Below are 16257 nucleotides of genomic sequence, written 5' to 3'. Positions count from 1 at the left end.
TATTGCGATGTATTGCGTAGCTAAGTTAACCTGAATAATTGCTAATACGGTGTAGGTGGTTTTAAAAGAATTTCAGTGCGAATTTGAAAATAGTGGTACAACTTTCAGGAAAGGGTAATGATTCTAGTAGCAAGACTAAGGGCGGACCCGGATCCGTAACAGTGGAGTGCGCATGTAGCTGACGCGTAAGATCAGTTTTTTTTTCTCAGTACGTGAGCGGGCGGTATTCTACAAATCCTACAATCTGAATGGTATTGCGAGTGGACAGTATTCTTCCATCCGGTTCGCTCACAGCGGGCGGTATTCAATCCGTTGCGTGTTGAGTCGCCTAGTGCGCCTAATGCGCCTAGTAGCTTTTACAAGCTAATGTTTCGGTCACAACAATTATCCGATAAATGATTAATGATTAATTAAGGCAGGCGGCCTAGAAACCGTTTGTAATTTAATAATCCTTCACAAAAAGCAACTTAAAAAGTGAAAACGTGAGGTATTTGTTCACAATTACAGTCAATCAAACTTGGTTTGATGCTACTCTGGTTTAAATATTTGACGAACGTAACCGAGAAGTTACAATTCATTGACCCAACCTTTCGATACTGGTGTCTAGTGCCTTCATCATCGATTGACAGTGACAGTGATCTAATCGCTGCGACAAAAGGTCCTTATATATGCTCAGATCTGAAATCGCCAAAATAGTTTGTTCGTTTTAAAACGCCAAGCGATGTTTTGAGTTCTAAGATCTAATACAATATACTTTCGTTAAGTCTTTCCAAGTCCGTTAAACAGTTGAATGTTGGATATTTCCACTGTAAGTTGCACAACAGAAATCGAGTGAATTCCATGGCATGAGTAAATGCAGCATTAAATCCACTTGTATCTGAATAAAGTGCCTCATGTGACTTCAGTTTTTTGGGGAAAGAAAGACAAGATTTGCACACGCCATTGCAGCAAACAAACGAACAGACTCTCACAACTTCAGAATATACATTTAAATTTGCTTACACTTACTTTCTGAGTCACTAGTACTTAAAACTGAACAGGCGTAAATCTACGTGGATTAGCCGCCGATGGAAGTGATTATTACTTTCCTCATGATTACTGACTGTTTTTGTAGAAAACGTCGTGGTAGTCACATTTCAAAGATTGCTTGGAAGCCTGTTAAATTTAACCTTTATCTTTACGCAAGTAAAACTTCATCGGTGAAGCCTCTCTCTTTCCTCTGTTCTCTATGCTATCTACGAGCTAAAACAATTTTTGGTTCATGAAGGATCTTGCCGCAATTACAGCCCTGAATCATTTGGGCTCTTTTAAGAAGCATTTCGTTATGTGTTTGAAATAAGAAAAAAAGCTTTGTCTAGTGAAAGAGAAATTCTGGTTACGCCGGAGTTTTCCAACGAATTAAACTAAACAAATTACCGAAACATTTAATGATTAATGCGCCCGAAACCAAATGAGCTGGTCGTAGCATAGAGGGCAGCTATTACACAAATTCAAACTGCAGTACTATATATGGTCGCGTGCTGAAGAAGTGAGAATACGTCGCAAGGTTTTCGATGCATATCTTTTCACACACCGTGTTTTGCATCAACATCGTCAATTTACTTTAAAGCATAAGCATAAGTGAGAAACTGTGACAAGACTTATTTCGTAACTGAGCTTTGATAATGGATGCTCCTGGGGGCTAAAAAAACTGCAATCCTAAGATAAGGTGGCCAAAAGTCTTGTTTAACTTGTACCTACCTGGTTGCCTGGTCTCTGCCTTCCCTTCCCACCCTCGATACACGGTTGAGTTTGATTTTGAGGCCAGCCTCTAGTCCTCGTTTGGCTAGGGCGGTTTGTGTTTTTTTTCTTTCTCGCCGTGAACTTTGTTTTTTCCACCGGTTGTATATATTTCATTTGCAACTAATTAAAGGAATTCTGCGTGAGACTGATTCGGTACCTCCCCTTAATCGCATGAATGTTACAGCAGTTAATAAAGATTTACGTCAATTAGTACTTACAGGTTGTTGAGGTATCTATTCCTGTTGAAGACTCCCGGAGGTAAATTCTTTAACTGGTTATTAGACAAGTCCCTGTCAACAAGACAACATTACATCAGATAGATAGATTTGTGCAGGTAGAGAATACTCTTACCGGGAAGAAGTCTTGTTTTATTATATATTGCGTTTTAAGCGCCCTCCTCGAATAAAGTCCTGTCTCCAGTCCCCTTCCCACCCCCCTCCCCTCCCCCCTTACCGGCCCCAACTTCCCATCCCTCACTTTATTAGATAGGAAGAACATCTGTTTCTGTGCCACTTTATCAATAACTATAAAGCTTGAACTAAAGCGGAATCAGTACAAATTAGTAGCTTCCGAGTAATATAAATGCCTTGATAGAGTGCCCTCATTTCAATTAGCACCGCTCCTTTCAGCTGAAACTTTGATCAGGCGCCCGGGCGATTGATCGAGGAAATGCGGTGAATAAAATTGGTTGTTAAGGTTTGAAGAAAGGTTTTTTTTTTAATTAAAAATCAAGTGGGACTCGTGCTGCAACAGATCAAGATAAAATTCTGTGATTGAAATATTACATTTGCAAATGGTCCAAGACTTCTCTGAATTTGTGGAACTACACAGATTCTTATGTTATTCGACAAAAATGCATAATTCCAGCGGCATGAGGCTGATCGTTAGAAAACTAAACCCAATCTCCGATGTTTAATTTCAATATCCTTAACGCGACAAAGTGACTTAAAAACAGCATGCAGCATGAGATGTTGGTACAAAAACTGTCCCTTGGTTAATTTGATGAGAGAAATAGGACAAAGAGAAAAATCTCCAAACTCTTAAAAGAAAACTGCGGTAGTACTAATTTGATAATTTGAACTACCTGCTAACTCGGAACCGAGTATTCAGATCGTCACAAATGCCAGATCATGTGGCCACGGCCACTCGAGCATGTTGTATGAGGGAAATTGTCGTCATTTTTCTGGGACATTTTATGGCATTTCAGAAATGCATCAATGTTTGGCACCAGCGGTTTTTCCCAGAAATAGTTAGCAGACGAGTTTCCAAAACAATTTTAACCTGTCGATCGAATTTATTCCACAGAAATAAAAGTCACAACCATTCACCAAAGCTCCTTGATCACATGAAACGAAACACTCGTCGTATTCCTTAACTTGCAGTAAGAAGTCGCAATGGAGTTTACATCGACAGTCAAACGGCAGGAACTAAAACCCTTCAATGAAAACAGCACATCATTAACTGTAAAACGATTTCAAGGTGTTTCAGATATCACTGTTTCTACTGCTCGTCAAGAACAGTCCTGGATCTCGAGTAATCTTTGGATTTGCGGACTGGAAAGCCACTCTTTATGTGTCCTACTATACTCACTATAAAGTAATTCTCGTGTTTGTTATCCTTCAAATATTTTCAACGCGCTGGAAAAATGTTAACGAACAGCATATCGTTTGCTACCTAGGATGTTTGCTTTTCAGTATTCTCTAGTACGTCTTCAGAAACGTCACCGAACACAGTGAGACTTTCTCTGAGCTTGTGACGCGTTCCGAGATTGATTTCAAGTTCTCGGTCAATTCCGACTTCATGATACTGCTTCAATGCTTCTGCTTTTTTAGAGGCAAGTTAAGTTTGGAATATTTTTCTTTCGATTCTTTTGACGTTTCTGCGTTTGAATTTGGCTCAACATAGCTGCCTTAACCGGAAGACGAGCCTTTCCACGTAAGACCTCGCTATCATGTCAGAATTTTATGATGTCAAAACAAAATGGCCACTCGCTAAGGAAAATGCGGTCCGAATCAATTATAGGAATTATACACTGTAAGTTCAAAAAATCTGCTTCAGCCCCAAAAGGCCGATTCAGCTCTATGGCCCTAAAGCTGTTTTGACCCTTTGTGGGGCCTTCCCCCTTCACCCAGGACTGTTTTACATACTGTGGCTGCGCAATTAAGTATTTCGACATTGCATCAGGGGTCATCTTCAATTTTATAAGCCAACCCCTCCTCCGTGAGAAATTTTATTGCCGCCACCTTTGATAATGTGATTACAATCATATGTACATATAGTTTTCATGTCGGACAATGAAAATAAGGCAATTAACGTTATCTAAAGCTTACAAAAGTTTTAGTAATTAATTTTTAGATAAACTGAAACTTTTCAGACATTGTTCTACTGATCTCTCTGCACTCGCTCGTATGTTTATCCATAAATAATTACATCCATCGTGAAAAACTGAGTCTAATTGGTCCCGCTAGCGAGTTTATTATATCGCCATATATTACTCCAACAAGTTTACCATTATAGCGCAACATTTTTTAATTTTGTTTCCGCGAGGAAAAAATTCTATTTTTCTGCCGTTTTGCTTTAGAAAATTTCTCATCGTAAACCGAAGAACAAAGAAACCAACTTTTGGTTGGTAGGAAGGCGACAGCGACTCGCCATTAGTTCAACAAAAAAAATTGTAAAATTTTCATCATTTAGGTACAGTGGGAAGCAAACTTACATATCATGGACTACCAAATATAAAAGGAAGTTCTTTCAATTTTAAACTGCCTTATGTCATCGCAAAAAACCTTGCCAAAAACAAGATAGTTCAGTAATTAACGCACAGTTAATGCTCTCGCAAAATGTGGAACGTCGGCGTGTCAGCAGCACATTGCAGTGGTTAAAAACAACGAGTAAAAAACAGATGATTCCAGAGCTCTGAGGCTAGTCGTTGTAAAACTAAAATCAAACTTGTCTGTTTAATTTCAGTTTCCTTAGTGCGAAAAGTGTCCTAGAAACGGGAAATAATAAAAATAAGCTGTCCTCTAGTGAACAGGATGAGAGAACTATGACAAAGAGAATGTATTCGCGACTCTTAAAGAAACAGTGGTAGGGCGAAGGTACTTTGAACTATACTTGTTGGCCTGAAACTTAGTGTTTAGATCATCACAAATACCACATCATGCCATGGACACCTGAACAGGTCATATGAGTTAAATGTTCGTTATTTTTCTGGAAGGTTTATTGCCAGCTAAGAAATTGCAGCAATGTCTATCATCGGCTTATGCCAGTGGTGAAATAGCAAGTAGAAGAGTCTCCAAAACAACTGCAACTTAGCAATCAGATTCGTTCCACAGAAATAGGAGTCGTGCACCAAGGCTCCTTGATAATACGCAACGAAACACTTGGCATACTCAGCAATCTCGCAATAGAAAGTCGTGATAGGGTTTATGTCAGTGGTCAAATGGCAGAAAACTAATCGGTGATTAGGGCCAGATATATTGTAATCGAAAATTTGAAAATTATACTCTTAAACGTGACCCCTGAAAACCCCTTCTCCTGTCCTTTAAACTCCCCTACTCCCCAGGCCTCCCCCTCTCCCTGCCATCGACGGGTAAAATTAAATTACAATATGTAAAAGGTGGCTTACTGCAACTTCACACAAAAGAGATCATGTTATGGACCAGATTCCTTGGCTACACGTATTTCTCTCTTATTGAGTGCGTGAGGTAGTAGCCAGGCCTTCAATAATGTAGCCTAGCCTGAAAAGTTACAGTAAAGCGATGAAAACGACCCTGAAAACGTTATTGCAAAAGTACTAGAAATGCAGTTCACGTGTTCACGCTCAAGAATTTTTCGTATTTATGCTGGAATTATGCTCCATCTTCTCTGACTGAAACATTATACTCATGATTATGACGGCATAATTTATCTGAGCCTATCAGTGACAGTGACAGTTCAATTAAGGTCTTTCAGATCACACTATTTTTACTGCTTGTCACAAACAGTTCTAGATCTCGAGGACTCCTTGGATCTGAAGACTGAAAAACCAGTCTCCAAATGTTTCCAAATATACTCACTTAAAAGTCATTATCAGTATTACAATTTTCGCCCAAAACGCAATACTCTTAAAATGTTTAATGCCCGGCATTTCCCAATTTCCCAATGGCATTGAAGATGATTGGGAAACACATTATTCTTTCGCTATTTAAAATGTTTTCTGCGCCTAACATATGAGAGAATCGCCTGCAGTGAGTGTATATCATCCCCTCAATCACATGGGGTTGCTGTCGTGCTTGAGAGAGCGGAAATTTGACTTTGGTGCGTTTTTTTTTTTATGAGGAGGAGCATAGACAACATTTAAGAGGGGTGAGGATTTGAATCAATTATCTTGATTACTTGTTCATGCGTGTACCTTCATGGAAACGAAATTAGAGATCAAGGGACAAGAGTACTTTAATGAAAAACTGTTTTCCTTCAATTCAATTCGGCCGGGGTTGTCCTAGAGACGTTAACGTTTCAAAGAAATCCCACCCTGAGACTACCACCTGGACCATCTCCAGAACTCATGTTTAAGTTTAAGCTTTGAGACTAAAGGATATTCGTAAAGTTAATATCTTTTGCGGGGAAAGTTCTATGATAGAGCTCAATGCTTGAATAAGCTGTCTAAAGATAAAACTATAAGAATTCTCCAAAACCAAAACAAAAACTTGTACCCAGAATCGAAACTGGTATGTCGCAGGCACACCATGATCCTAATAGATAACGCATGTTTTTTTAAGCCAAAACATTCCTTGGTAAAGTCACACCACCTCAGGAAAATGAAACCTTATTATCGACTCGATGGGCTAAAGAGGGTTAAACAGCGAAGATTATTTACCAGTTATGTCATCATGTTGAACAAGTTGGTGACACATAGCGATCATTATGATAAACGACATTTTGTTATCCAGTTACCATGGTAAACTTAAGTCCCCTAGGGATGTAGATAAGACTCTTACCGGACTCCAGATAAATATGAAATGTAAGTGGACTAAGTTGTACAAGAGAAGTTGCCAATCTAAGAAATATTGTATTGTTTTATATTTTTTGACAGGATGTTCAGATTCCAACACATTCTGATGTGAAAGCCCATATCATGTCTCTATACATCGGCAAGTGATTATAAAATCATTAATGAATGTTCGTAAGCTAAAGAAACGTCATTCTTACAGATATTCCAGTCTTGTGTTCTTACTAAAGGCCCCTGCTGTCAAGTTCTGCAACTTGTTTTTGGATAAGTCCCTAGGAACAAATTAACAAATCAATTACCTATTTATGGAGGGAGTAAGTTTCTAAAGAAACTGTGGTGCTGCGTCCGTGGAAGAGTGTAACTTATTTGATAACGTAAATTAGTGATTTGCTCTGACGAGGGGCTAACGCTTGAAACGTTAGCTTTGAAACTATATACGGTAACCAATTTACGTTATTAAATCGGTTAATTATACCAAATTACCTAAGTATTTTATTTACTCCACTGGTAACCTGAATAGCCTAACTTTCAAACATATAAGAGACTCGCACGGTCCGTATGGTGCTTGTTAATTTGAGCTTCACGTACAAATGAATCAGCCATGAGTTTTTCCTTTAACTTCAAACCATTTGCCGATCTAATGGCTGAAAAGATCTGATGAAATGTACATTCATCAGGATTATCCTTCTGCCATTCACCTTTTCGATCAAGCAGTGACCATTTAAACAAGATAACTTTTGTGAACTAATAGATCAGAAAACCTCCTCCAACAATTCGGTTTGAACGTTTTCACCAATTCCACACCCACGAGGAATATCCGTGACGAACAGTTGCTTAACAAGTTTTGACCAGTTTTTTTTGGCTCAAACGATTACCATAGCAACACTTCAGTCTACTACAGTGTCATCCAGTTTTAGCTTTCCGTGTATATCACCCAGAAACGAGTTCGGTGAACCCAAGATTTTATTATTCAGTACCAGTCAGCATATCATGACTTAGCTCTTAGAAACTTTTAAAAATATCAGTGGAATAAATTTGGACCCACCATAAATTATCGAAAAGCTATGATAGTGCTGAAACTACCTTACAAGCTTTTTTTGTTTTCAAAGACTTAAACAAACCTACCTCTTTATGTGCTAATTGCAGTTTAGCATGAAGAAAAGGTATGATCAATAAACTCGCTTTTGAGTGACAAGCTCATTCAGTTAAACTTAAGGTTGTTTTTAAAATATCGCATAGTTAAAATAATGAATTTCTGCGGCACGGAAGTAAAATGTCCCACCTCATTAAATCTTGGGTTTAAAAAAAATAGGAAATTTTCTTAAAGCCTCCGTAACGGCCATATGTTTTCGTAATGAGCTGACCAAAAACGATTTTCTTTCACTTGGCCTCGATCAAAGGGAGCGTGTACACTTGAAATGCTTAATTATATACTAAAGATAATTTTCGAAAATACCAGAGCTTAATTTGACCAACGCTTTTGCTGTTTACCAAAACCAGCAAATAAAAAATAAATAAATATGCAATGGTAATGATGCTCACGGAAACACCCGAAATGTTTTTTTGGCTATCTTAGAGGATAGTAAATACATGTAACATCAATTTTTCCTCCACAACAAGGATCAGAAACAAGTGTTTATATTCTTATAGTAATTTCAATGCTGCGCTCAGAAGTAATTCTGTCTCACTTTGTGTAACAGCTCTAAGTGACTTCTTTCCCATGAATATAGAGGTTAGCTCCGAAGGCTTAAACTGGGTCCGATCTACTACTTGGCTCTTAGCAATAAACTGATATGCTTCTCATGCAGAGCACTTTGTATAAAGCTGATCTAAGATATATCGACGATTCTCTGTTTAGTTCGAGTATTTTTACACTGCAATGGTAAGTGTTCTTTGAGTACGATATGAAATAATGAACTTAAGAAATTTACTGAAGTCCAAATTTTCAGCTGATCTCAATATCGTTTTCTTTTACTTATCTCGCCGTGTAACCTTCCAAGCTGCTTTACTTAAGACATTAAGTTTTTTTTACCTAAAATTTTTACAGAGCCGGAAGAGAGCTTTAAAAATATAGTAAAAATGGACACATTTTTTCCAAGTTTATCATGGATGATCTATTTCCCATGTGAGGGTCATTTCGCCCGTCAGTGTTTATGTTCTACGTTCGATTCGAGCAAAAGAATAAATACTCTGATATCGATGGTCCGACATAGATACCTTATCAAAGTTTACTCATCACTCAGAAATTACATATCACATGGGGGTTATCTCTGAAAATACTTCGGTTATGTCCAAGAGAAATGATAGATTGACACTGATTTCGTTACTAGATTCAACGGGTTTTCTTTGTCAGGTTGTAGTTGCTGGTGTTGTTGTCCTTTCACCAACTTAACATTTGCAGGTGGGCTGTAAGGTCTAACTTAATATTTTCATGATCAAGCTCAATGTGTAGACCTTTACGTGGAATAGCGGACATAATAATTTTTAAAGTGAATTTTGCCAAATCAAAATGCATGAATTTAGCTAATTTTCGAATTTCATGCAATTTGATTTGCGAAACGCACCCGAAGAACCTCACTGAATGAAACATTATTTTCCATCCGTTAATCTTCAATATATCGAAATACAAAATAGGTTGACAAAGTCAATATTACTTACAGTTTTATCAGATTAGAATTTCTGCTGAAAACTTCCTTCGGCAAGTGCTTCAATTTGTTGTTTGAGAGCGTGCTGCAACAAAAAAGAAAGTCAGTTTTAACTCAAATTGTGAAAGGATAATCAGCAGCTAACAGAAAAACCGTCATCTGTTTTTACCGAATGAGTGTCCAAAAAAAAAACCGATAGAGAAACTCTTGATCGAAAGTAAAACAAAGTCAATATCTCAAACTCCTGCGTAAATCTGACTGGAAATTAATTTTTAATACATTGAATATGCTTTCACTGGCTTTTTTTACATTTTAAGGTAAATCATTGGGGTTTTCTTTCATTTCAACACTCTGAATGCAGATAGAAAGGGAAAATCACCCGACGCATCTGGTTCAACAGTTATGGAATGTAATTCTTGTTATTTCTTATGAAATTTCTTATGAGATTACAAACGACCATAAAATGATTTTGTCTTTAGTATAACATCTCGTACTTTAGGCAATCATTGTGCCACTTCCAAATTCGAACAAAGGCCAAATTTGAGGCTTAATCGTTTACATGAAAAAATTACGCATGTCTGATTGGCTGAAAACGATTGCATTTTTCATATAAATTCTTATTGGCGCTGCCAAAATTTCGTCCTTCTTGACGTACTTCTGTGGTGAGTTTTTCATATGTAAGTCATTAACAAGACTAACAAGTAACGACATGATTTCGAGTGCAATTTGGTGTAAATATGCGCATGTAAATCTGTCAAAGACGGACTCGTGCAATTTTGTTGTCTTTGAAAATTTTTTAGTATTTATCAACATCATATTGCACTCGAAATCATGTCGTTACCTAAACTTATATGATGTATTAAGAACTTACAGTTTTCCTGTAGCTCGGGGAATTTTCTCTGGAATTGACTTAAGCTGTTTCGTTCCACAGTCGGCCGATACTAAGTTCTTCATGTTACCTTTAAGGACTTTGCATTGGCACTGTTGAGGGCACTCTGACAAACAAAAACAGGCCTCCATTAAAAATTGATATTTGAATCATATCTGTTTGTTCGAATCAAATTGATGATGGCCCGTTACAAAGTATACCATCCGTTTAGCTAAGCATTGTTCAAAACCATCCAAAACTAAAATGCTCTCTCATCGAAATGAAGACATATTTCACATCACATTTTTTATTTCTATTCAGCCGTTGGTGCAAAACAGCTCATTATAATCACGAGCATGATTTTTATTCGCCATGTATGAAAATGATCTAAAATAATTAATTATTGGGATTTGTTGCTCTCTGGCATTTTCCGTTTGATCTGTTCGAAGATAAGGAGAATAGTAAAGTCAATCCAGTGCAAACTTTGTTAAATTTTTTCATGTTTACGACGTAGATTCAAATAGACCGAACCTACTACCGCCAGGGTCGCATTACAGCTTTTTTGTTTGTTTAAGCGAAAAATAGGTCAACGAGTTGTGTTAAATAAGTGCTACCCCCAATTTTAAAACCTTGTCAACTTTTTTCGGATCGCCAAAATTTCGCCAATCTTCAAAGGAGCCGATGTCCTGCCTCGTAGGCTTCCAATCTTGAGCACACCGAACAATCTTGTTTTTAAACCATTTGGCTCTCATCGTACACAAGACATGTTCAGATAAAATTTAAGCGGGAAAAATACGCTGTGGTCCGCTAGAGTAGTTTGGCGCACGCGATGGCAGGACATCTGACCCTCAGTTTTCGTTTGATGGAAACGAGGAATTTGAATGACGTTTTTATTCGAATGTGACTCGTACCCTGGGCCCGGCCACAGGCGGCAATTTGGAGAACAATCGGCTTTAGCGAGTACTTCTCCTTCCGATGGAATCATCGAAGCCAGCACAAGTGGCGCAAGCTGCAACTAAAAAGATCGACAGGAAAAAAGAAAGCGGAATACGATACATGGTCCTAAGCTCGAACCATGACTCCACCGAACGCGGAGACCTCGACTAAGGACGGTTTCGAAAGCGAGTAGAAGTCTTCGCCCTCTACGTCTAAGAGTTGATACTAGCCACACAGAAGCCTGCTGATAATGTACCAACAAGATAAAAAACGCAACGTTGTTTTGCAGAGAAAGAAAGCTGCGAAGATAAGCATTCGATGACGATCCATACTTTGCCCAGTAGTTTTAGCGATAATTTTTTCCTTATCCTTTAGTAGAGGGAGATGGGTTCGTGATTGACGAACGTGTCAATCAATGAAGTCTTGATCAAAGGATACTAGTTTGGCGCGTCCGCCTCCAAAAATTGAAAATTGCAAAAATTTTTGCCAATGTTTGGCTCGCGAAAAATTGACAGATATTTGAATTCGCTCTAGTGCGACCCGGCCCTTAAATTCTCAATTTCAAATAGACTCAAATCGACCGACCTGTTAATCCTCTATTTTCTTATGTGACGTATACGGCAAACGACTTAAAGATGGCTATCGTATCAAGAAAAGCGGATCACCTGAAAGTTGAGCAGGCTTTGTTTAACGATTACAATGACTGTATATGGCTACCTTGGAACAATGGCGGAAAGAGCTTTAAAATACACGCGGGATTTTTCAAAATTTCCGATTATCATACGAGTGGCAGATTTAAACCATCGGCAAAACTGATGATACGACAAATCCTCCCCGTGGGGGTGATTCTGGTAGATTTTTAGGATGCAAATAGTCACGGTGGGGTGGATGGTGGGGCGACTGTAGCTTTCGTATCTGAGGTAAAGAAATGTCACCGTTTTTTCCTTTACATTGCTTAAAACTGGCGAAAGATATATTCAATTAGAGGCTCACTGTGCGATACAAAGGTGATGAGAGCATGTGTAACCTGGTATTAACGACCGAAGCCTACCACGCCGTTGAATCATGTAGGAGACTATCGTCATTTGCTCGATTGTTTAATGTGCGGGTATTTAAATTTCGCGCTGCGTGAATGAGATTTTGTTCCTGACGTGCACAAAAAGGTTCATATTCTCCTTCCTCTAGCGTGTGATTTAAACCTTGTAATAACGTCCGAAGCCTCGCGCGTCGTTAATTCATGTATTTTTACGGGTATCTTTTTCTTTCCGTATTTCAATTCAACGAAAGGAGTTAAAAAAAAAAAACAATGGCGAGTGGAAATAGTCGCACACGCTCGTCAATTTCTTCCATTCGACTCGACTGTTCAATCCGAGTATATTTAAATTTCGCGCTTCGTAAGCAAGAAAAACTGAATAATCTCCTCCCACAATTTTTTTGTGTTTACACAAACCGACATCTAATTGATACCTATTCATCCTTTTGTGTGATAGCAGGAGGTGAGATTTTTTTTCGCATAGTCATGTTCTGCTAGTTTCTTCCTTTTTTTTTTTGCTCAACAGGTTACGTGTATTCAATCACATCACTGACGCTGTCATCTACCAAATTTTAGGGAAATCGAATTTCGCGCTACGAAAGTTATCCTATTTTCTTAGTTTGCATAAAGCGCTGCGCAATCACCTCCCATAATTTGCTTACCTTAGCGTAAATGCATAAGCCCAGCAAAAACTTAACACGCGAAAAAAATCACACCCCTTGATTCGTTAAATGCCGCCTCAGTTGATTGAGAACAAACATAAAGTCCTAACGTCCGCTTTCTACAAAGGGAATATTTGGGAAAACTGTTGATAGCTTTATAATTTTAATAAAGACTGTTAGAATCCGTTGTAAAACTATGTAAGCTCAAGCAAGACCTGACAGAAAAAAGGCTCTCACTTTTCTATAAACTGATTTTATTGCGTGCATTGCCTCTTGCGCGGTCGCAGTAATGGAAAATGCCTTTAGGTTAGCAATTTGAGCTCAGGGGAAAACCGCACTAACGTCTTTTGCGACTTTTGCTAGTTGTTTATTTATCCATTCTGAACGATTTTGCGATTATTCAATAGTTTGAACAGCACAGTTTTTGATGGCAATTTTTCTTGGGCAGCGGTCAATCGAGTCAATTAATAATTTTTTTAAAAGCAAAAGCATGAAAACTAATCTTTTAATAATTAAAAAAAAAGACACTTAGTTGTTTTATGTTTTATTTCATAGATGTGACTTTTCAGGTTACCTTTGAATAAAATTGTAGAAGGTTTTATTCTAAAACCAAAAGTTCCCAAAATCGACATAAGACAAAGAGTAAGGTTTACCAAAAGCATACACAACAACTGAGACCCCCTTGAAGTAAAGATGTAACTTGAGACTTACTCTCGACAACAAGACTGATGTTTTTCGGCTCCTGGTCGTCCACTTCGCAGCTGTAATTTGTATTTCCTTCTTCTTCCGTGACGTTGATTTGAAGTCGCACACTAGTGCTGTTTTGCACAACAGCGCCATTCTTTCTCCAAACAATGTGAGGAGCTGGTCCACCTTCCGCCGGGCACCACAACGATGACAAATGATTGAGCAGGACAAACTGAGTCTTTGCGACGTTCTTCAGGTTGGTGGTATCTAAGCACAAACATAATAAGACATATCATCCACAATAAATTATACCAATAAGCCAATAAGTAAATCAAAACATTAAAACCCAAGAAAACTTACATGTTGCATTCAGTGCTTTTTCCTCATAACTGCTCCATTGCCGGTGTCTACGGTGAGGTGAAAATCTTAACCACACGTTATGTCCACTGGATCGTACAGTAACACCACTAATGTATCTTCCACAAAATACACCCAAAAAATTTCCAGACTGATTATAGCCATCACGGATCTCAAGATATTCCTCATCGGCACAAGGTGCTCCAGGTAAGTCAAGGGGCAAATAAAACTCCAATTCTATTTCCACATATTTCCCTTTTTCTACTTGAAGACGCTGGGTTGTGTCAAAGTCTGGGATACGTTGTCTGGAGTATACTTCCGCGATTATTGTAACTATGACAAAGAACATAATTTCACAGAGGAATAAGCATACATACTTTGAACAGTTAGCTCATTAATGACTGTCTACTTGCTTCCGTTATCGTGCGCGTAAACGATAATGCAAACTCATGATACACTCTGAGATTAACTTCATAGGAAACTTTTCCCTGTATTTTTGTGGTAAACCTGTTATGCGAGAAGTATTTATTCTTAATAAATCAGTGAGCATGTCAAACTCCTACGTCAGTAATTAACAACTGATCAGACATGCTGTGCCACAAGAGTCAAATGTCCCTGGTCGTCTATGTGGTAAGCATGGATTGCACACATAATCTTCGCGCAAATAACGTGTTCTTGTAAAGAACTATTATCAATGGCCCTTGGTTAGGCTTGGATAGTTTGCGTTCGCGTAATAGTTTAAACTGCCAGACTGCAATGCTCATCGGTAAAATTGCACAGTTTGCTCTAAATTTTACCAAGGCTCTTAAATTACGCTCTTAATTATCCTCGGTGGCCAAAACAAAATCGTTCCTTCGGATTGTACGTATTTTCACAAATATGAATGGTAACCTTGGCCTAACGTGTGACGCTAGTTATAACTAATTTATGGAGTATATATATTCCTCAAACTCAGTACAATTTCATTTCTTTCCTGAGTCGTAATAATCAAAATAGATGAGCTGCTAAAAGGCATCAAGACCTTAAAAAAACGAGAAATTATCAAGGTATACAATATGATTTGTATCTAGAGCCAATGAATTTCACTGAACCTTCCTACAACTGTTATGCATATAAATAAAGTTACTGATTTCCCTTAGTTCTTCCCATATTTTTACGTGAACTTCCGACAGAATACCTGCCTCCAACACTGCTTATTTTATCATTCTGCCGATAGAATTGATCTAAGCTTACCCTCGGCAAATCAGAATAATCTTTGCGTTAAAAATTTATCGTAACTTTTCTCACAACCAAAACTACTATAGTGTGTCTTATGCTCGTTCATGAAAACTACACGTCTTAAACGAGCTCAGCCGACTTACCCAAAACAAAAATGAAAGTCCACATGTTAGACATCTTTCCTAGAAAGAAAAGCAAATGGGTGTTAAAGTAAATTCAAATCTATCTTATCTGTAAGCCTCGAGTCGGCACCTCAGCATATCTATACGTTGTATACGTTGCGATTCAGTATCATCATCGGCTTCGACCTTATTTCCATTGTCGCGTGATTGGACCAGAATATTTATGCCTTAACGACTAAGCGTTCTCCCGGCCACTGTGGCTATATCATACGGTGAATGTTTGCGCTATTTTACTATTTTATTTGACTTAAAATGGAACGTGCAGGTTAGTTAATATTCCCGCTATTAAAATTGTTCAATTCAAATGTTTAACGCTGTTTCTAAACATTTCTTGTTATTAAGAGACTTATAGCAACATCCAGTATATTTCCATTGACTGCTATTTTATCATTGTGTCACACCTACCCCAATTCTAGTAGTATTCCAAAACGATGCGTCGGCAAATAAAACAAAAATTCGTCGTCGTCACAACTTTATTAAGAAGTCAGTTACTCATATAACGACACAAAGCGTTATGTTCTCTTATCCTCTTGATTTTTTCCATTTATTTTTCTCCGGCAGCGTAGCATAAGACTCTACTTAAATTAATTTCATCAACAGTTGTAACGCAAAAAAGCTACAAGATTACCTGAATAGTGTTTGTTTCATTTCTCCGCTAGAGTGTTTTATGCTGCAGTCGCATTTACCAACACAACAAATATTTTATTCACGTATACATCAATAAAACCCTAACAGATGTTTCAAGCTGGTGAGGTTATACGTAAGTTGCTAAAGTGGAGGCTCGACATATATTTATCTCACGTAGCCTCTGAAGAAGAGTTTCTCAGCGTGCTTAACAAATCTGAACTGGAAAAAAAGATAAAAACAACAACAGTGTTCGCACTAGTTGTGGCAAAA

General features: G+C 38.0%; 1 protein-coding gene across 1 annotated transcript in view; it reads right to left on the bottom strand.

The window, feature by feature from the left end:
- The window catches only part of LOC131786814 (uncharacterized), a 41392-nt gene extending 25342 nt beyond the window's left edge, over nt 1-16050 (bottom strand). Inside the window, exons 1-8 of the mRNA XM_066166764.1 lie at nt 15989-16050; nt 15322-15360; nt 13964-14293; nt 13628-13870; nt 10289-10412; nt 9431-9502; nt 6973-7044; nt 2001-2072 (exon numbers count right to left, since the gene is read on the bottom strand). Of these exons, the coding sequence (XP_066022861.1) occupies nt 2001-2072; nt 6973-7044; nt 9431-9502; nt 10289-10412; nt 13628-13870; nt 13964-14293; nt 15322-15355 (947 nt within the window). The 5' untranslated portion in view covers nt 15356-15360; nt 15989-16050. The remainder of the gene's footprint in view (nt 1-2000; nt 2073-6972; nt 7045-9430; nt 9503-10288; nt 10413-13627; nt 13871-13963; nt 14294-15321; nt 15361-15988) is intronic.
- Between the last annotated feature and the right edge of the window lie 207 nt (nt 16051-16257).

This window comes from Pocillopora verrucosa, chromosome 1 (genome assembly GCF_036669915.1).
Source record: "Pocillopora verrucosa isolate sample1 chromosome 1, ASM3666991v2, whole genome shotgun sequence".
Classification (NCBI taxonomy): Eukaryota; Metazoa; Cnidaria; class Anthozoa; order Scleractinia; family Pocilloporidae; genus Pocillopora; species Pocillopora verrucosa.
The sequence above is the reverse complement of the archived record's forward strand: the minus strand, read 5'-3'. Positions and strand labels throughout refer to the sequence as shown.